The sequence below is a fragment of the Neovison vison genome, chromosome 2, assembly GCF_020171115.1.
Source record: "Neovison vison isolate M4711 chromosome 2, ASM_NN_V1, whole genome shotgun sequence".
Classification (NCBI taxonomy): Eukaryota; Metazoa; Chordata; class Mammalia; order Carnivora; family Mustelidae; genus Neogale; species Neogale vison.
In genome coordinates this window covers 37,006,640-37,028,312 of record NC_058092.1, presented here as the reverse complement: position 1 = coordinate 37,028,312, position 21,673 = coordinate 37,006,640, and the positions used below count along the sequence as shown (strand labels likewise).

Below are 21,673 nucleotides of genomic sequence, written 5' to 3'. Positions count from 1 at the left end.
TGGCATAGATGCTGCCAATGGCAGGACTGCAAGAGAGACCTGTCTCAAGAGGGGCAGAAGATACACCTGAGAAACCATATTCCATATTCCATATTCCTTGATTTCAGTGGTGGTTACCTGGGAATTTGTTTTAGGAATTGACAGTCCTATACATTTTTTGTTTATGCAATTTTACCACATGTCTGTTATATTACACACATGCACAGACAGTTAAGAAGAGCAATACATCTCAATGAAGGGCCAAGCCCCCAAAGCCATCCTTCTTTCATGTGGAGTGGATGAGGGCCTGATCATAATCATAAAGCCAAAGAGACCCAGCTTCCACTGTGTTCATTGTGTCACCACGGCTGGCCTGTAAGTTTCTGCTACATTCTAGAAAGACTGCCAATTATGGGAGATAAAGGAAGATTCTAGAAGCAAAGAGGTGCTCACCATATGTTTGTTGAATGAATGGTTGAGCTCTAGAGTACATGCATACTTAGCATTTCCAGACACACATGCTTGCATGGCACTGCCCTCCAGGTGATTGTTTATGTGGGTGCCTTCTCCCCATGTAAATTACAAGCCTCTCAAAGACAGGGAGCCGCAACTACTCTACAATCCAGCCTGGAGAGGGCAGTGTCTGGGCTGTCTGGGACCCTCTTCTCAGCAAAGCTACTACCCAGAGCCTGGGCGCAGCGACTTCAGTCGGAGGTGGATGCCATTCTTGGAGCGCAGGATCAGCTGGGGCATCTTGATGGGGGGCCGCAAGGGGTCCAGGGCGAACTCAAAGCGGAGCAAGCAGAGGGCCGTGACCACCTTCATCTCATTCATGGCAAACTGCTGCCCAATGCAGTTCCTACAGTGAGTAGCACAAGGTGGCATCAGACTGTGGTGTGTCCAGAGTGAGAAAATCCAGTGTTCTTAGTGGCCAAGAAAAACCAGTGGCTTAGAAAAACCAATAACTGTTTGTGGATAAATAATTGGCTGATTGGTTGATTGACTTGGGGCTTCAGAAACAGATCTTGGGAACACAGTGAGGGCGGCCCCAGACTGAGTAGATTCACATTGGGAATTCTGGTTTGGGGGCCTCTCTTGGAATGACTCAGCCAGCCCACCACTGGCCAGGGACATGAATATGCTAACGGCAAGAAGATGGTCCCTGGAACTTACCCTACTTCAAGATCATCAAAAACCCAACTGCGGCCCCTTTGTCACGGAGTTCCCAAAATGATGCTTTCCCCACAAAATCCTCCATTCTCCCCTCCCATTCCTGGGGCCCTGGGGATTTTGGTCCACTCCTTACCTGGGCCCAGCAGAGAAGGGCATGAAGGCGAAGGGGTGGCGTGTGGCCACATTCTCAGGGGAAAAGCGCAGTGGGTCAAAGACCTGAGAGGACAAGCCTTGCTTAAATACATGCCAGGTCCTGGGGAGAGTGACCTCCATAGCCTCCCACCCCACCTGACCTCCAGACCCAGGGATGTAGTACCTCAGGGTCAGGCCACACAGCGCTGTTCCTATGGAGGGCATAGATGTGCAGAGAGATCAGGCTGCCTGTGGGCAGAACAAAGGCCTGGTAGCTGGGTGGTCCTGAGAGAGCTTCAGCTACCTCCTCACAGGGCCAGACTTCCCTGGTATCCTTCTAACTGGACACCAGCCCCTGCCTGAGCACTGCCATTGGGGGAGGGTTCATGACCACCCTCAAGACATCAAAGTGCTTTAACCACCATCACATCTACTTCCTCTGGCCCCAGCACTGGACACAGCAACTAACATAGACATTTGTGGAATGGGGAGAGAAAAAAGAAGAACTGAAGCTACCTCATTGTGAGGTAGGACAGGCAAGGTCTATTAACAACACTTTGTGCTTTCAAATAACCGAAAGGAAGTTACTATTCCTGACATTATGCTATTAATAGTAACATCCACCATTCATTGGGTGCACGTTGTATGCCAGATACAGAGTTAAACCTCCTTCCAAAGCTACCACATACAGTTGTATAGGTTGTGCAATGAACGTCATCATAGTCTATGTGAATGGTGCCTCCTGGAGTTGTTCAGGTCACAACCTACATGGTGGTACATGACAGTCCTGAAGAATATTGTCTCTTTAATCCTGAAAACAACCTTGTCAAGCAAAGACTCTTCTTGTCCCCATTTTATAAAAGAGGAAACAAAAGCTCAAGGTAGAGGGATTTACCCATACATTGTAGAACCAGGATTGGGACCCAGACCAAACACAAAGCCTGAGTTCTTCTCCACTTGTGCTAAGATTTGACCAAAGGCACACAGTCTGTCAGAGAAGCATCCACAAGGACTCCAGTTCCACCCCCAAGTCCACTCCAACTCACCTTCAGGTAGGGAGCGGCCATCCACAAAGTTGACAGGCTTGCTGAGCTGGCGGTACACCTGGGGCACGGGTGGGTAGAGGCGGAAGCTTTCCTTGATGCACATGGTCAAGTAGGTCATTTTCCCCAGATCATCCCTGCCAGCAATACAACCAGACCTGTCTGGAGATGGGAAGCAAGGGACTTCCACGGGGAGGCAGGTTCCAGCCCCACCTTCCCCTCTTACCTGCCATCACACATCCAATAATGGGAGGGACACAAGTGCTTCAAGTGCCCAGACCAGATTAAACATGGGATAGCCACTCCGATCCAGGGGTTCTGGCTCCTGGCTCTTTTCTCCATCTCTCCCTCATCTCTACTGCTAGGAAGGGAACCACAGGGCCCTAGAGCTGTATGTGCACCCAGCCATCAAGACAAAGTCACTCCTGTGTTGCAAGGCCCCATAGAAGCCCCACAAGGGACAATTTAGGTTCCACTTAGTTTCCCCTGTGGAACTAAGGTGGAAAAAAATATACACTGATATACACTGGTTGAATGAAGTTTGTAAGTGCATGAACAGCAGCAAGCTCAGGTAAAAATAAAAAAATAAAAATGTATCTTTTTTCTCCTTTGCCAACAGGAAGCTCAGTCCGAAATGTGGCCCAATCATGACTACTGCACAGCACTTTGTTACAGAGTCCCAAACCCTAAGGCTTTTCCACCTAGTCTTCAATTTTTTTTTTTAAAGATATACTTGATTGTATTAAAACTGGGAACTTGTATTCATCAAAAGACACCTTAGACACCATAGACACCTGGGTGGCTCAGTCAGTTAAATGTTGCCTTTAGCTCAGGTCATGACCTAAGGACCAGGGATCGAGTCCCACATTGGGCTCCCTGCTCAATGGGGAGCCTGCTTCTCCCTCTCCCTGTGCCTCTCCTGCACCCTGTGCACTTGCTCTCTATCTCTCAAAAATAAATAAATAAAATCTTAAACATACACACACACACACACACCTTAAGAGACATGAAATGGGAGGTTAAAAACTGGGAGAAGAGATTTTCAATGAGCATTAACAAAGTATTATATACCAGTACTCATTCTTTCCTTTTTGTGTTTTACTATAGTATTGAATAAGCATCCTTGAAGTTGCTTCAACTTCTAGATGAAATGAAATAAAAATAACATAAATAAAAATTTTAACTCTCCGCCTCCAGGCCGTGTTCCTATTGTTACCTAACCTGGAAGGCCCATTTCTCTTTTTCTTTGCTGATCTGAGTTTCACGCCTCCTTGGAAAGCCAGCTCGAGCCCCACCCCTTCTGATTCCTCTGCTGTCCACACAGGGCTTCTCAGTCTCACTCCAGTCTGAGGTTTTCTCTAGATTTTGGCCTATGTAAGTTGTCTTTCTAAAAACATCCCAAGGGCAGCACCTTGGCTCCTCCCAGCCCTCGCATTTAGCTGGACACTGGGAGGTCTCCAATATCAGGCCAATAAAAATGGGTGATGGAGACTTCAGACATCTTGTGCGGTGATGTGTACCTAACCTGATGCTGGAGGTCACACAGGAGCCAGAGAGAAAGGTGAGGTGTGACAGGAGGCCAAGGCCTGAGGGGAGGAGGTAGGGAAAGAGGGACCTGCGGGAGAGCCCCAGAGACCACGCACGCTGCCAAGAGAGGTAGGCGTCAGTCGGTGTCATGTCAATGAGTTCAAGTTTGAACCAAGAATCAGAGGACAGTAAAAGGTTTTAAGTGATGGAGTTTGGGAAACAGCCTTTTCTTCTTCACCAGATGAGTCTACAGGTGGCACGTGGCCATTCAAAGGCAGGTGGGCCAGAGCGGGGTTCAGGTCCCTAGGTATCTCAGTTGTATTCACGCCCAGTTCCCTCCTTTCTCTCTCCCAGAGCCTGCTGTTCCACCTAGCAACCCAGAAGGGTAGTCAGGTTCTGCCAGCAGAGGGAGTGAGCACACAAAAAGTTCTCTGGTCACTGGCAAAGGGATCAAGGAACGTTTCCCGGAGTAGGAGGCATCCAAGCTGCGCTGAGGAGTATAGATAGGAATCTGGGAGAGTTGCCCGGATTCCTATCTATGAGTTGTCAATGGGAGTCTGACACCTAAAAAGGGCTCCACTGTGGGAGAATGGGCTCAGGGTTGTATCCACAGAGCTCCCCCTCAAAAATCACAGCACTGGAGCAAATAGGACATTGCCACCACCCTCACCTTGTTCCCAGGATGGCCCTGTGTCACCCAAAGATGACACCGGGCAGCATAGATGCAGGGCATCCCTGGGACAGGGAAGCAGGACAGACTGGGCTCACCCACAGCCTTGCTCACCACTGCAAGGAGTCCCGGTTCCCAAGGATCTCGCTGACCTCCTCACGACAACGATGCTGGTGCTCGGGGTACAGGGCCATGCAGTAGAGAAACCAACAGATGCCACTGGTGGTGGTGTCATGGCCTTCAAACATGAATGTGTCCACCTCAGCCCGGAGATCTGCATCTGACAACTTGATCCCATTTTCATCCTGTGTTGGGGAAGGCATGATGGGACAGCCCAAGGCATTGGAGATAAGTACCAAGACCTCATAATAGTTGTCAAATGAAGGTCCATTACAGAGCGGAGCTTGAGACCTTCCCCAGAATCCTATCTGTCCTCCCAGGCACAGCTTGATGCCTCCTACTCCAGGAAACCTTCCCTGATCCCTCCGTCCAAGTAGACCTGTGACCTTACCCAGCCCTAACTGTCAATTCTGCTAAGAATGTCACCTGGCAGAGGAGAGGTCTTTGTCAACATCCACTTCCTATCTTCTCCACTACACTGTAAATATATGGAGGGCAAGGCCAAGTTTTTCTCATCTTCTGCATGGAAACTAACCCAGGGTAGGGGTTAGTGAGTTTGGAGGGTGGATGAATAAAGGAAGGAATGAATGGATGGATGGATGAATGAATGAATGAATGAATAGATATCCAAGATTCTAAGTTTCTTCGGTATTAGAAGTCTAGAATTGATGGGCACCTGGGTGGCTCAACTTGATTTTGGCTCTGGTCATGATTTCAGGGTGGTGAGATGGTACCTGCATCCGGCTCTGCACTGAGCGTGGAGTCTGCTTAGGATATTCCTTTCTCTCCCTCTCCCTCTGCCCCTACCCCTCACCAACTCACCCTCTCCAAGAAAAAAAAAGTCTAGAATTGGTCTTTAGGACTTCTAGCACATGACCTGACCTCCCTGCATCTCTCCCCAATGCGGCAGCCAGCACAACCGGCACCTTGCCGTCTCTGAGCCTTTGTGGATGCACATCAGAAGACAAGGAACAGATCGTACTTGCTGGGGGAAAAGAAGAGAAATGCTTAACAGCCCCTGCTGCTGTCCAGTGAGCCCTGTCCCAGGAAAATGGTCTGTAAACCCCTCTGGGACGAGTTCTCAGTTGGGGGTGGCCAACTGTGTCCTCACTCACCCGAGCCCCCAGAAGAATGTCCAGGAAGTCCAGGTGCCTCCGGCTCTGGATTTTCTCCTGCTCCTTCTCATCCTTCAGGGCTGCCTTTCGTTCCCTGATGACCTGGTCTGGGTCAGGAGCACAGAGTGTCATTGCCTGGGGACCCATCCTCTACCCAAAGGGAAAAGGAGGTCCTGCAATGGCAGAGGTCAAGAGAGGCCTAAAGGGGCTAGGCTAGACCCTGGGCTTCCTGTGTGTGGACCCTGCAGGAAAAGCCCACCTGTGTGGTCGTGGGCCATCTGGCAGGCCCGCAGGAAGCGGCGGCCATGCGGGGTGAGCCAGTAGATGAAGTCGTTATGGTACTGGAAGGACTCAATGCGCTGCTGCATCAGCAGAGTGAGGTCGCTGACAGCCGAGTAGTAGCTACTGTCCCTACATAGCAGTAGAGCAGGGAGGAGGGCTCAGATCCTGACCCACTGCAATGCTGCCATTAAGCCTCCCCACTAAAGGCAGAATCTGTCTCCCCACCATGAGCAAGGCCCAGCTCCCCCTACCTCCCGCCCAAGCCAGGGCTCCCTAGGGCAGGACCCCATGTCCTCTCAGACCAGGGCCCTGGAGTCCCACCAACTCTCTCCTCTGAGCTAGCCTGGGTAGTGATGGTGGTCAGCCCCAAGTACCCTCTGACCTGTGGCCCAGACCGCTGTCTCCTTTGCCGAAGGTGCACTTCATGAGTGAGATCAGTGCCATGTGGCCCACGTCAGAGAAGATGTCAAAGCTCTTATCCTCACGAGCCTTTTCTTCCCACTTGTCCTGGAGCCCAGAGGTGGAGGGTAACATCATGAAGTCAGCTGGACACTCAACTCTGCCCTCGAAGACCCACAGCCTGGCCTCTCCTCCATGCCCCAAGTCCCTGGCCCGGCCTCCATCCCTCTGGAATGTGGGGGTAAGGGCTTCAGGCTGGGGTGGGATCAGGAGGTGGACCCACACTGCACACACACAGACACTGAGCCAGGCAGTCTACCCAAGGGAAGAAGAGGGCTGAGGGGTGGAGAATCGCCCCAGCACAGCCTGTGCATGGTCAGGCCTGTAGTGAGACTGGGGAGAAATTTTCTGCAAGGGGAAAACTAGTCTGGGTAACTTCTGGGGATTATACAGCCCTGAGACGCAAAATCTGACCCACAACCTTTGGCATCCCCTCAAAGATGAGCTGCTAATGACATCATTTAAGCCGCAGCTGCAGCTTCCAGGAACCTGGCCCTGGGAGCTCACCAGCATAGTGTGCGTGGAGTCGGCAAACACAGCCACGTAGGGTTTCAGCACATCATAGTGGAAGCCAGGTGTGAGCAGCTTGCGGTGCTGATACCACTTGGGCCCCTGGAGCACCAGTAGGCCTTTCCCTGGGGAAGAGAGGGCAGAGGGAAAGCTGGTCAGTGCACACAATCCTTCCCTACCTTGGCAACCTGGGGCCTCCACCCCAGTGCTCTTGACCAGTCACATGTCCCAGCACAGCTCTGCCTTCCAGCCACCTAGTTGTGCAGCCTCTGGTGACACCAGCCTTGGCCCTACCACCACTCCCCTCCCCAGGCTTTTGCCTGGCCCACACCACCAATGCAGTCTCCCGGGATCCCACTTCAGAAAGCTCTTTCTCATTCCAGAAAGCTCTTCCTCATACTCACGTATTTTCCAGAGCCCTTGCTCTGCCTTTCCAGGGGAAAGCACATACCCAGAAGGAGAAGGCATCTGAGACTCACTTCCCCAGCCAACTGGGAGTTCTCTTGCCTCTTCCCGTCCCCCCACTTGGCAACTAAGGTTAGGAGGGGCACTTGGAGGCCAGGTGGTCCACATGAGATAACAGTCTGAATGGACACTGAGTGGAGAGGAATGGGACAGGGAAGGATCCTGGTAATGCAGCACCAAGGATGGGGAAGGCAGTTGTCCACTCACCAATCCACTGGAGGAAAAAGTCATACACATCTGGAGCCTTAGGATCTGCAGGAGAAAGAGAAGATCGGGTCATGCAGAAACTAGCAGATGCTGAGAGAAGGACCTCAGCTACCCAAACTTAAGGTGCAGACCCCAAGACCCTCCCCACTTGGAACCCTGAGCCCTTTGCTCTCAGGAAACCCCACCCACTCCTGGGAGTCCTCACCCCCTCGGCCGTACACAGCTTTGGCATAGTCGGGCTCATAGATGTTCAGGAAGCCAAGGAACTGTCCAAGCCAGAGTGGGTGGGCGTAAGGGAACTGGTGGGCCCAGGATACCACCTTGTCCAGGCTCCCCGTCTGCTGTATCTGAAATGGTGACAGAAGGCCAGGGTACTCAGGAACACACTGTCACTTCCTCCCTGGGCAAGGAAGGCAGGGGGCTGCCCAGACAGACCCTGGGAGCATCCTTCCCTCGTCCTGCATCCCTCTTCCTGACAGCCACAGTCCTGTACATCTCTGGGGTCAATTCCCTCTCCAGTCCCAGAGACAACACTGTAAGTCCACGCCACCCTCTTGCTGTACATGGGTGAGCTCAACAACCCCAAGCTGGCCAGCTTGCTTCCATCTGGTTCCTATCATCAGCCCTCTATCTATGCTGCTCCGAGAAAGAGATTTCTATTGGCATTAAAGCTGTTTTCATGAAAGTGATAACCCCAGCTTGCTGTGCAATGCAGAAATCTGCTCAATTCTACCCCTATTATGTCATTTGACACACTTTTCTGAGGTCCTACTATGTGCAGGGCACTATCTTAAGGTCTCAGGGCATAAGATGGACTGCGTCTTACACTTTCATTCCATGGGCAGACCAATTAGACTCAACCAAACAATTAAGGAGTGTGAATACACCCAGTAGTAAGTGCGAAGAAGGAAGCAGACATGCTGCTATGAGAGAGTCTAGCAGGGAGCATCTACTTAGAGAGGGAGATCAGAGATGGCCCTTGGATGGAGAGGACATTCCCTCAGGGGAAACCTGGAGGATGACAAGGGGCTGGCAGTGCAAAGAGCAAGAGACAGCATTCCTGGTAGAGCAAACAGAAAGCACAAATGTTCTGGGGCAGGAAAAAGTAGTGATGTCTTCCAGGAGCTGCCACCTGGTGGGATCGTGGCCTGAGATGAGATCGGAGATCATCCAGTGGGTGGTATGTGCTCTTTGGGGGGTTTCTAGCTACATCTACTCCCCTAGCGGTGTTTTCTGTAAATGGAGTACACAAAAAATACTTTTCTGAAACTGGCTTTTTTTTTATTTAATGTGTCTTGTCCTTCTTTTCAAACTAGAGCCTTTAACTGCCCCTTCCATATTTTTAATTACTTTAATTGCATAGAGTTCTCTTGCCTCTTCCCATGCCCACACTTGGCAGCTAAGGTTAGGAGGAGAAAAGTATTTATTGTGTACTCCATTTACAGAAAACACTGCTAGGGGAGTAGATGTAGCTAGAAACCCCCCAAAGAGCACATACCACCCACTGGATGATCTCTGATCTCATCTCAGGCCACGATCCCACCAGGTGGCAGCTCCTGGAAGACATCACTACTTTTTCCTGCCCCAGAACATTTGTGCTTTCTGTTTGCTCTACCAGGAATGCTGTCTCTTGCTCTTTGCACTGCCAGCCACTTGTCATCCTCCAGGTTTCCCCTGAGGGAATGTCCTCTCCATCCAGGGGCCATCTCTGATCTCCCTCTCTAAGTAGATGCTCTCTGCTAGACTCTCTCATAGCAGCATGTCTGCTTCCTTCTTCGCACTTACTACTGGGTGTATTCACACTCCTTAATTGTTTGGTTGAGTCTGCAGGGATGACCATTATTTACTTATCCATTTCCCCCTATTCCAAGTGAGTCTTTCAGAGATATGCTTAAAACCCATCCATGGCCTACCTGCCCATGGGCCTCAGAATAAGGTCTGAGCTCTGGAGTTTGTGAGGAGGTAGAGTCATGGCTGATCAGAGAGCTGGGATGTGAACCTGGGAGCATTGACTTCACAGCCTGCAATCTTTGAAGCTTGGAAGATCTGCATTTGAATATTGGTTTTCCCTATTTTTTAGATGCATGAACTTGGGCAAGATCTTTGGGCTCTCTGAATCTTACTCTTCCCATCTGTAAAATGGAGATGATAACTTACATGATAGGATTATGTTGACATTAATTAAATCAAGCAGGGCGTGTGTTACTAGTTGAGGTTCACATAGCATTTAAAGCCCTTCACTGGTATATTGTATGGAAAGGCTTGGCACTGGATCCTGCACAATGTAAGCCTTTGACTCATAGTTCCCTCCCCTTCAAGTTTACCTTTTCCCAACATCTTCCTTCTCTCTACATTTCCTGCCATATCCTATTCCCAAATGCCCCAAACTGCACTAAAGAATTTGCTCTGAACTTGCCCTAAGATCTTCCACCTCTGAGTAAAGGATTAGCCTAACCTTGTTCCAAGTCACATGGGAAGCTTGCACTACACCCCCATCTCTGGTGGCCTTCTCTGTTAGTGTCCAGTCCACTTTCTGGGGCCACCTGGGCTCCCAACAACCAGGGAAGTCCTGGGATTTCCCAGATTCTCCCCACTCTGGGATGGACATACATAGGTACCTGTGAATGCTCTGGTCTCAGCCCTCCTCCATCCTACCTTGTGGACACTGCCCCTCCCCACAAGATTGGGTAGCACTCAGTGTGTGCATAGGCCCCCACCAGATTCAAGGACCACAAAGCTGTATATTCAAAGCTAAAGGGTTAGGAACATCTACCAGGAAAAGCCAACAACAACTGAGATGCAGCATCTCTGAAATAAAAACCAATTTTAAAAAATCAATTTTAAAAAATGGACTCATTTACATAAATTCTATGGGGTAAAGCAGAGAGACTGGAGGTAGGAGATCTAAAGTATAATGCTCCAAGGAGTAGACAGGGGTTTTTCCCAATCCTAATGACAAATAGGTGATTTCGTTCTCCATCCTCCCTTTCAGAGATAATAATTGTACTACTACATAGGTACATGTACATAGTACATGTAAACAGGTGTGAACACAACTCAGAAGGGACCCCTGGCTCAAGAGAAGGAGCAGGGGGACTTTAGGTGAGAATGACATGGGTTTCCATGGCTCTCCTAGCCACTGCATATTGGCTAAGAAGTGATGGTGAGTCCCCAAAGTCACACAACCCTCAAGTCCAGGTCTTTCAGTTCCAAAGCCTATGCAATGCCCCCAATACCTCCCTATCTTTAGCACCAGGAGGAGTTCCAGCCCCAGGAATGACCATGTTGAGGGGAGAACATGGAAGCATCCAGACACCTAAGATGGCAGGAGGGCATGGACCCAAGAAGTGTCCAAGTCCACAGGAATGTAGACATTGGTCCTCACCCAGTATGAGTGGTTTGCTGCCCTGAGTCAGACCTCCCAGAGATTCATTCATGCATTCAGTAAATGGGCACGGAGTACCCACTCTTAGTGCCAGACCTGATGCTAGTTCCTGGGGGAACCGTAGTGAACCACACAAAGTCCTGCCCTCCCCACGCTCACATTTCAAATAGGAGAAACGAAATAGGAATCAAATACATCAGCAATATAATTTCTGGTAGCAATAACTCTAAAAAAAAAAAATAAAGCAAGATAAGGGGCAGAGCTGCTACTGCAGACAGGGAGTAGGGAGGGTCAGGGAAAGCCTCTCTTAGGGGACAATTGAGCAGAGATAAGCAGAAATGCCTTCTAGAAAGCCCTGTAGCATTGGCTACTGTCTGCTTCTAAAAAGCTGCTCTTTCCTCAACTCTCCCCTTTTCCCCTCTGCTCTTTGCTCCCAGCAAGTTAACCTTGCTCAACTTCACGGAGGAAACAGAAGCCATCAGTTAAGAGGCCCCTAAAAGTCAACAATCAGACCCGAAGAACCACCTGCCTTGCACCCAGCCTCCCCACCTTCCCTCCTGTACCAGCAGGGGATGTACCCAGGGCCTGTCCAGGGTTAGTCCCTTTGGATTCCAGCCTTCTCCTCAGGCACCTCACCCATCAGTCAGTCCTTCTCTCTCCCGTACCACAGACCCCCTCCTCTCTACTGGCTCCTTCCCATCTGCATTTAAAACACTCCCAAGTCTCTCTCACTTACTAAATGAAACACAACCTCCCTTGGTTCTGCCTCCTTTCTAGCTCACACCCCATTTTCCTCCTCTTTTCATAACTTCTCAAAAGAGCTGTCTCACAGTTTCACTTCCTCCTCGCCCCCACCTCTCCGACACTGGTCTTGCTAATGTGACCAACACCCACCTGGCGGGTGAGCCCAGAGGTTTTCTAGCTACTGTGACATAGTCAAATCCCCTCTCTTTTAGAACCCTGTCCTAGGTGCCTTCCCACCTCTTTGACACAGCTCTTCCTCATCTATTATTTGTAAATCAAAGACTGAGTGTCCCCCAGACCCAGCCCCGAGCCTCTTCTTATGCTGCACCTTCTCCCTGGAGGCTCTTACCAACTCCCATGGCTTCCTTTGCCATCTACCTGCGACTGTTTCCAAAACTGACAGCACATTCCAGTTTGTCTTTCTCCTGAGCTTCGGAAATATGACCAACCATCTACTGGACCTCTCTGCATGACACCCTTCAGGGCCCTCAGACCCAGCCTTTTCAAACATGAACACAATATGTCTTCCCCCCAAATCTGCCCCTCCTCACATACCTAGGAATGGAACCACCATCCACCCTGATGCCAGCCAGAAACACGGAATGGAGTTTTCCCATGATTTAGGGCAGCGCCATAGGGGATATCCTGTGGAGACTGCATCTCTCCCCCACAGGTCCACCAAGAGACTTTTACGCTGGAATCAACAAACCAGAACTAAGAGAGCCAGATATAGCAATTCCTGGGAAAGTCTCCAAACCCAGAACCCAAGGGTCCTGTGCCCAAACACACAAGTGCTGCCAGGCCTGAGTCTTTTCTTCTCGGGTCTCAGAGCCTCACATTTTTACACTTAAACATAGAAATTCATTCCTCCTGGTTACCATCCAGTCTTGTGGCTCAACGAGTCCTTTTCTCTCTTTTGGTGATTTTTCCAAATTCTGCTCTGATCCATCTGTGTTGATACCACAGTTTAACAAAGTTCCCAGGGCTCTCCTGTGCCTCATTTTTCCTAGCACATGCAGGGGACTTCACTGACACCCTTACATCTGCCTGCCTCTCCCACGCCCACAGTGCCAGGACAGCCTCCCTGACTTCTTACTCCTTTTCTTCTCACTGTTCACTCCACTAACATCTCCTTGGGTGGCGTCCTCAGCCCTGTCCAGCTCTGCCCACCTCCTATTTGGCTTCTGCCGACCTAGCCACCATCCCAAACCAATGTGATATTTCTACCACACAAATCTAAGCTTGTCACTCCCTGGCCTGAATCCCTTCAAACGTTCCCCATTGCACTCAGAATATAGCCTCTTGACATGGCCTACAAGGTCTTATGTGATCTGCCCCACCTTCTTCCAGTTTTGTCCATTCCATTCTGTTCTCCCTCTCACCATTCCAGAAGTATAGAGCTATGAACACAGGCACGCACTAGACCTTGAGAAAGAAATAGTTGTTGAACAAATTAAATTCCTACACACTTGACGCTCTTTCCAGCCTGGCCTCTGTGCCCCAGCACAGGTAGTGTCCTCCACCCTTCCTTCCTTCCTTCCTTCCATGGATTGCTGCAGCTGGATCTTTCGGACTCACCTCAGCATCCTTTACCTGAGCCCACGGGTCTGGAACACCTGTGCTGCGCTATCCACCTCTCTTACAGACTGGGGTACTCTAAGGCTGATTCTAGTCTTATGCATTATCTTCTGCCATTAGCAGAGAGCCAGACCCAGGGTTGTTGATCAGCTAGTTGCTTGAGAAAAGACAAACTTAATCTGTCTCCCAAAGGCTGGGTTGATTTTGGTGGAAGAAAGGATGAAGGAAGCAAATGCCTCAGTGTTTTGCAGGAAGAATCCCTCTACAGGGATTTAACACCTGACATCTGCCTGACAGTTTACAAAGTATCTATCTATACTCTACCTTTTTCTCCCATCCAAGTACTAACCAGGCCCGACCCTGCTTAGCTTCCAAGATCAGACCAGATCGGGCGCGTTCAGGGTGGTATGGCCGTAGACTATACTCTACCTTTTTCAATCCTCTTCTAAGCCAACAAGGTAAAAATGCTTATCTCTGTATTGTTGAGGAGGAAAGGGAAGCACAGAGCAGAAGCATAGTGAGGGTCCATCAATGTCTACTGAATAGAAATTAGTCAGACCCCTAGATCGCAAGCCATGCTCCTCGCTTCACAGCACAAGGTCAAGGGAAATGTCCCAGGGACAAGCAGGGCCAGGCAAGAGGCCTATGCAGTCTCAGGATGTCACCTTTCCTGGGCTTGGAGCTGGCAGTCTCCATTCCTCCCCTAGCAGTCCAGATTCTCAGGCCCCTTCCAACCTCAGGCCAACAACATGGGTAGGCACCTACTATGGGTAAAGTCCTCTTTGGGCCCCCAAGTAGAAGAAGGGAGACCCTGGAAGAATAAGACATTACCCCATCTCATGGGGACACATTCTGAGAACTGAGGAGAGTGATAGGTCGATGCTTCCAGGGCCCCAAGACCTCAACCAGAAACAAGAAGGGAGAAGTTAATCCTGATGGACAGCTCTGCCCCGCCCTCCCACACCTGCCCCCATCATGCTTCTTTTCCTATTCCCACCATCACTAGGCCAGGAATCAAACTTACAGTCACTTGTAAAGATAGATCATGCCCTGCATGAAAAGGTGTGAATCCTGTGCCCAGTCTTGACTCAATTCTTGAGCTACTATGTGGACATAAGCAGATACATTGCCTTTTCTGAACCTCATCTTTGTTTGGAAAAACAAACCCTGCCCCTACACTCCCCATTTCTCAGGCTCAGGTATGGATCTGACAGAGCAGAGGTAACAAAGCCTGGAGGAATGCAGAGGTGTCAGGCCCACTGTGGTTCCCCAGGAAACCTTTGTATGTCCAAGGGCAACCTCCCCTCCAATCCTTGTCTGCTCTTCTTGGTGCCAAGGCTCTCCAGATTCTTGTATTAGAGCCAAGGAGCCAGAGTTAAGCTGTGTTCCAAGCCCTCTATACACTCTCAAAGTAGGGGGGAAGGGCATTTGTGGGAAGGAGGGCAGCCAGCTCTGACATGGGGAGGGGAGCAAGGTCCCTGTCCTAGAGAAGCCTGTGGGCTGAGGAGAAGCCTAGCTTTGGTCCCTGTCCTAGAGAAGCCTGTGGGCTGAGGAGAAGCCTAGCTTTGGCCCCTGTCCTAGAGAAGCCTGTGGGCTGAGGAGAAGCCTAGCTTTGGTGGAGGCAAGTAATAGTGGAGGGATGTGAGAGGCAAGGGATTGAAGATCTCCCTAAATGCCTCTCACATTCTCATTAGGGTCAGATCTCAACCTTCCCATGACCCTCTCCTGTACTTAGCAAAGCCTCTCCTGAACCCTGCCTGGTCTCTCCACTTGTCTTCTCCTTCACTGCCTCCTCTATCAAGACCCCTCCCTACTTCCCAATGTTCACTATTTGTTCATTCAGTGATCCCCACTCTGTGTGAGGCTTTGAGCTGGACCCTGAGGGTACAGGGATGATTTAGAGTAGATCTCCATCCTCCAGAGGTCATGGTCAGTAGGCAGGATGAATAAGTAAACAGAAGATGACAACCCAGTGGGACAAATACTGATATACAGAACATGGAGCTGATGCAAGTCCTGGTTAGGCATCCCATCCAACCTGGAGCAGGAAAGACCCTGGTGTCTGTTTTCCCCTCTAGACAGTAGGCTCCTTGAGAGCAAGACCTGGGTCTGATTCAACTCCCTAACCCATCTTTTCCCTTCCTTGATTTCTCCAGGATGCATGTAGGTTACTAAGTCATCCTGAGAAGGTAGTTCTTTGTAAGGGCAAGACTAAGCCTGGGAAGTTCTCTCCTGAAGGTCAAGCTCATTCCCAGTATCAATCATGGAAGAGAGGTAATCCCCGAGACCATGAAAGGGAAAGGGTATTCAGGACTAGGAGCCTTGGTCTCGGGCATTTATACCTGGGTTCCCAAACCTAGATGCACAGCAAAACACTTGGAGAGGTTTTTTAACTCAGATTCCTATCCTAGATATATAAACAGCTCCTACAACTCAACAACAACAACAAAAACAAAGGCCAAAAAAACCAAAAATGATCCAATTTGAAAGTGGGCAGAGGACCTAAACAGACATTTTTCCAAAGAAGATATACAGATAACCAACAGGCACATGAAAAGATGCTCAACATCACTCATCCTCAGGGAAATACAAGTCAAAATCACAATGAGAAATCATCTCACACCTATCAGAACGGTTATTACTAACAGAGAGGAAATAATAAGTCTTGGCGAGGATGTAGAGAAAAGGGAACCCTCGTGCACAGCTGGTGGGAATGTATATTCGTATGGACACTACAGGAAACAATATGGAGACTCCTCAAAAAACGAAAAAAGTTGTACCATGCAATTTAGTAATTCTGCTTCTGGATATTCACCCAAGTAAAATGAAAACACTAATTCAAAAAGATATATGACCCCAATGTTTATTGCAGCATCATTTACAATAGCTAAAATATAGAACCAACCCAAGTGTCAATCAATAGATGAATGAATAAAGAAGATGTGATCTATATACACAGGGGAATCTTACTGAGCCATAAGAAAGAATGAAATCTTGCCATTCATGACAGTATGGATGAGCCTAGAGGATATTACACTAAAAGAAATGGGTCAGACAGAGAAAAGCAAATATCATATGTTTTCACTATGACTTAACCATATGAAATCTAAAAGACAAAACAAACAACAACAAAAAGAGAAACTGACCCACAAACATAGAGAACAACCTGGTGGTTTTTATAGGGGAAGGGGAGTGGAGGAATGGACAAAATAGGTGAGAAGGGTTAAGAGGGACAAACTTCCAGTTATAAAATAAATCAGTCATGGGGATGAAAACTACAGCATAGAGAACATACGCAATAATATTGTAATAACTTTGTATGGTGATAGATGATAACTACATTTAGCTCTAAAAAAAATTTGTTTTCACTTAATGAAGGAAATTCTGCCATAGGCAACAACATGGATAAACCTGGAGGGAAAAAATGTTTCATTAAGATAAATAAATAAATTCAGATCACTAGTTCCAATATGTTAATTAGAATCTCCTGGGACTGGGGCCAAGGAATCTGCTTCTCCCATTTGATTCCAGTGCAGGTACCCTTGTCTTATGTTCAGAAAACTCTTATCTAGATCCCATGAAGGCAGAGAGCTAGAGGTGTTTCTGACATTGGATGCTAAGGTGGTCTCTAGCACCCCAAGATAACAGTAGGTCGAGTCAGGATCTGAACTCAGGACAATGCCATGGCACTGAGCCAGCCCAGAGACATGGCAAAAAGAACTCCACCTTTGGGAGCACCAACCACTTATATGCTCCAAGGAGGGCTCTCAGCACTCATCTCTGCTTTTACTTTTATTTTCTTAAAATGGACATCTTTATACCACACAGAACAAAGAAGATGGTGCTTAAGCTCTAAACAAGATAACCTAGTTCTACTGGACTGTTGGGGATGAGGTGGGGGGTGTTCCCAATGCTATCACAGGGCCTTTAACAGAACTTTGTCTGAATCTTGAGCCTGAGGAGGATGAGTCTGTGGGCTATAAGTGATCCCACTCCCAGGGCCAGCTCAGAAGGCAGGAGTGAACAGGGAGATCCAGTGGAAAAACAGAATGGAAACCATGGCTCCCAGAACATCATCCCCCTGTCCAAGCATAGGGACCCCCTCCACAGCCCCAAGTGGATTAGGCCAGATTCTATCAAGAAAAAGAGGCTGTTTTCTTTCTCCAACCCCTCCTCCCTACATACCTCTTGGGCATGCCCGAAGAGCCAGTGGGTGGGGGGCCCTGGGAAACTGTCCATAGCCCTGGCCAGCATCTGCCTCCTCAGCAGCAGACGGATGAGCTTGAGGAAGCCTAAGATCAAGATCAATCCAGCAGCCCACAGGCCCAGACAGGAGAGACTCAAGGAGAGCAAGACAGAAACCATGGCTGGAGTTGCAACCACCAAGGCTCTGGTCTGCTTCCTGCCGCCGGGTTCCTTTATACTGCAGCCCTGGCACCCTGACAGCCCCCACCCCCTGCCACACCCTGCATCCAGCAACAAGCCAGGCTAGGCTGAACTCCAAAGGGTAGAGATAGCAGCAGCAAAAGTCACAGGCAACAGAGAGACAGCCTGGCTGACCCCTCCCAAAACTTGGCTGAAGAGAAACCAAGTGGTGGAGATCAAAGAAACCAGGCCATGGGTCTGCTTCCTTGGTTCCTTAGAGGAGAAAGCAAAAGACAATTCTGGGGGTAACCATCAGCATAATAATACCTACCTTTCTACACAAGCACCTTATGTGTCTCAGGAATTTCCTATCCACTATCTCATTTAACCTAAACAAAAGAGGTCATAGCTACTCACTCTTTATACCCATTTTCCAGATAATGAAACTGAGGCTAAGCTTCCTTCTGCTTTCTTACAAGAAAGCTTCCACTGTCCTCTTCAATATGGACCTCTGGGAGGATTTGCATTTATGCCCAGATCATAATGCTTTGAATCTTTATTGTGAGGCATCTTCAGGCAAAAAGTTCTAGCCCCAGAAGGGAAATCCTAGATCAGAAAAAAGTCAACTCCACCTCCAAGCTCTTAGTCAAACTTAACTCTTAGGAACATAGAATATTACTTTCAGGGCAAGGAGAAGAGATCATCAAATCTAAGTACTCCTTGATCTATGGAGCAAGCCACTTGGGACCAGGAGGGGCAGGAAATTGTCCAAGGTCTCACAGTAAACAATGACAGCTCTCAATTCCCCCAGCCAGGGTTCTGTTGAAGAACAACCTTGTCCCGGGCCTCAGACTTGCCTGGGAAGAGACTGCTGTTTCTCCCACCACTCTAGGGTTGGAAAAGTCAGTGTCCCAGAATAGATGCTTCAGATGAAGAGACTTGCCTGCAGAAGGGTAGGCAGAGTTAAGGAATCAAACAAAGTATGCAGTGGCAGCCAGAGACAAGCAACAGTGGCTGGAAAGAACCCTTCCCTAGGCTGAATGAAGGGGAAGATATAACATTGCTGGAGCCTGCTGTGGAGATAGCTACTAAGGAGTCTTCAACAGGAAAACATGTGGTCAGAGCTGTGTTCTGGAAGATCTCCCCTTCTATGTAGGTGTACTGCCCTGGGACAGAAGGGGTCCAGAGCCTGGGCTGGTGATCAGAAAGAAGAAGTCAGAGAGCAGACCAGCAGGATGGATGTTTCTCAGGTCTCCCGGGTCCTACATACTTTGTCCTGCCACAAACATGGCCCAGCACTCATGGCCTATTTATCACATACCCTGTTCTCCACTCCCTAGTTGAAATCTAGCAGTCATCCACACTTCTAGAGCCAAAGACAAGTCACCACGTGGCCAGAATCAGAGACTGGGCAGTAGCCAACTCCTGAGTCTACCAGCTACCCCTCCAGGTACCTTGGCAGTGTGATTCTTGGAAGCCAAACCATGCTTCCCTAGTGCTTCCATCCACTGGTCTGAGTTCTGCCTTCGAGGGCCCAGCAGAAAACTTTTTAGGCGTAAATAATAACTTGGTGATGACCCCCAATCTAGGAGCACACATATTAAGGAGATGGAGAAAATGAGACTCTGCCTATATCCACATGCTTCCCAATAGCCCTCCCCCCACCATTCCTCCCCACCAACATCCACACCCTCCCTCCACCTCAGAAACACCACTTACAGCCAGTCTTCTAAATCTGCCAACCTAGTCTACAGCTCTTCTCCAATTCCTTTGCTGTCTCCCTTGCAGCAACTGAATGCTTGACTCCTCCTGAAATCTTCCCATTCTGCTACAAGCCCAAAGTCCAAGCTTGTCTCTTCCCTCACTTTGCTTGGCTGAGCGAGGACACACAAGACACAAACCCTCGGTGAGTACATGATTGGGCACATCAGTGAAGGTTCTAGAGATGTTGTTTTGCAGAAGTTGATAGAACGTTGGCAATGTGCACCCACTGAACCACCCTGCTCCCACCCACTCCATAAACATTCAAGGGAGGCTCTGTGTCAGGCCCTCTGTGCTTGCCCAACACCAGCACAAAGGGGCACTTAATAAATACTGGTCTGTTAAATGGAGGCTGAAGGGGTTGACCACTATTGCAGAGGATGTGCAGAGGAGGTGGAAGGGGTTGACTGGGCAATGCAAAATATATGGGAAATGCCCTACTGGTGTCCTTCTGGATGATGCTGTTGACACCCCTTGTAGATGGGCCGTATCAGTTGCCATTTGGTAGGGAGACCAAAACTCACCACTGTCCTCCACCTGACCCCCACCTCCATTTCCCAGGGATGTCAGGCCAAATGAGGGAGTGGTAAGTATGAAACCCTTAGTAGGGGAGACATGAGATGAGATTACATTCGAGAAGAGAGTTGTGTCCAGACCCACTCATTCTCGTCTTGACTGCATATTGGAATCACCTGGGAGCTTTACAAAAATCCAATGTTCTTGATACATGCTCATCCTCTGTGCTTGCCCACATCTGTCTCTGCTGGTTACATGGCCTTCTACACAGAGGTAGGGTGAGGACCCTGAGAGTGTGGCAATGCTCTATGCACAGTGTAAGCTCAGTGCACAGGTCAGGATGGTTTTCACTGCGACAGTCAGTGCCCAAAGTGAGTGGAGGAAAGCAAGGAAGATGGCTCCCTGCCCTGGCATCTGGGACTTCCCGATCTTTGGGATCTGCCCAGCTCCTTCCACCTAAGCTATGTTTGCTCACAAGCAATCCCACCCAGCAGTGACTGAGTACTGAACGGAGCACTGGTTGAGTTAAAAAGAAAACCACAGGACCATAATGGAGCCACTTAAGGTAGGGCCCCATATCAGTAGTCTACAATTTAATACCTAACCGAACTGCAGTTCCCAACGTCCTTAGACATGTAACCTTTAATCAGCCGAACTGGGATTTCCTAGAGGCAACCCTCTCAGAGACCCTTTCCCCCTTAGGAGGGCTACCTTGACTGAACAATGCATTCCCAGCTGGCAATTTTTTATGCCTTCCCTCTGCCTTTAAAAAACTTTCCTTTCCTGCAGCAGACCTGAGTTACAGCAAGTAAACAAAGACACGTCAGTGATCATGAAGATACACCTCAAAGGGTAGATTGCCTTTATCTGCATCCAAGAAGAGAGGAGCCAGGAGTGGCACCACATTTCTCCCATCAGGCAACAAATTCACTCATTCGTTCATTAACACATATGTATTGAGCTCCTACCATAAACCAATATTATGTTGAATGCTTGAAAAAAAGAGGATAAACAAAACAGACAAGGAGTTCACACTCTAATGTTGTTCTGCTGGAAACAGATTTCTCCCTGCATTCCCAGGAGCTTGGGTCCAGAATTGAGGCATTCCCCTGCCTGCCATGTGACCCATTCCCTGAGAAGATCACTGCTATATAAGCCCAGTAAAATTAAGACATTTGGCAGGCAGTGCGGGGGGGAGACAGGAAATTCAGGTTTGGGTCGCAAGTCTTGTGGCCCACTGGGTGACCTCAGATGAAACCCTGCTACTCTCAGTGCCTCAGTTTGTCCAAACCATGTCAGTGGCTCAGACGATGTCTAGGGATCAACAGGGTTGTGGTGAGGATCCCGAGAGCATCGCGAAGCTCTCTGCTGTCAGCATACAGACTATGGTCCATCTGCTCTAGCATCATTTTTGTCCCATCTTACATCATTTTTGCTCCAATCATTCCTGCAGTAGCCAACTGTATGCAGGTGTAGTCTATTGGCACTTTGAGTCAATTCATGTCTCTTGTCCTTGCCCCAGGACTTCCTTGCTACTACAGGTACCACCGGGGGTGGGGCCCTAGAGTTGACACCCTTGAGGCAAGCTTTGACCAATGAAAACCAGAAGTGAGGAGATAAATATTCTTGTCTCCCATGCCCT

The 21,673-nt window shown here is 49.1% G+C and overlaps 1 protein-coding gene across 1 annotated transcript; it reads right to left on the bottom strand.

Moving 5' to 3' along the window:
* Nucleotides 1-327: 327 nt before the first annotated feature.
* On the bottom strand, nt 328-17,795 carry LOC122899934 (cytochrome P450 4B1). Its single transcript, XM_044238169.1, has 12 exons — nt 17,575-17,795; nt 7,888-8,029; nt 7,683-7,727; nt 7,008-7,135; nt 6,424-6,548; nt 6,019-6,170; nt 5,760-5,866; nt 4,639-4,829; nt 2,331-2,464; nt 1,469-1,533; nt 1,286-1,368; nt 328-838 (listed from the first exon to the last, which is right to left on the bottom strand). Exons 1-12 carry the CDS (start codon nt 17,752-17,754, stop codon nt 658-660), a joined length of 1,533 nt encoding a protein of 510 aa, XP_044094104.1. The 5' UTR covers nt 17,755-17,795; the 3' UTR covers nt 328-657.
* Between the last annotated feature and the right edge of the window lie 3,878 nt (nt 17,796-21,673).

Bases quoted from the DNA above. Each gene is read 5' to 3' on its own strand.
- LOC122899934 (XM_044238169.1), bottom strand. From the start codon at position 17,754: ATGGTTTCTGTCTTGCTCTCCTTGAGTCTCTCCTGTCTGGGCCTGTGG. The intron at 6,171-6,423 runs GTCAGAGGGTAC...ACTGCTATGTAG, and splicing joins GACAGCGGTCTGGGCCACAG to GGACAGTAGCTACTACTCGG. The intron at 839-1,285 runs GTAAGGAGTGGA...TACTCACTGTAG, and splicing joins CCCTTCTCTGCTGGGCCCAG to GAACTGCATTGGGCAGCAGT.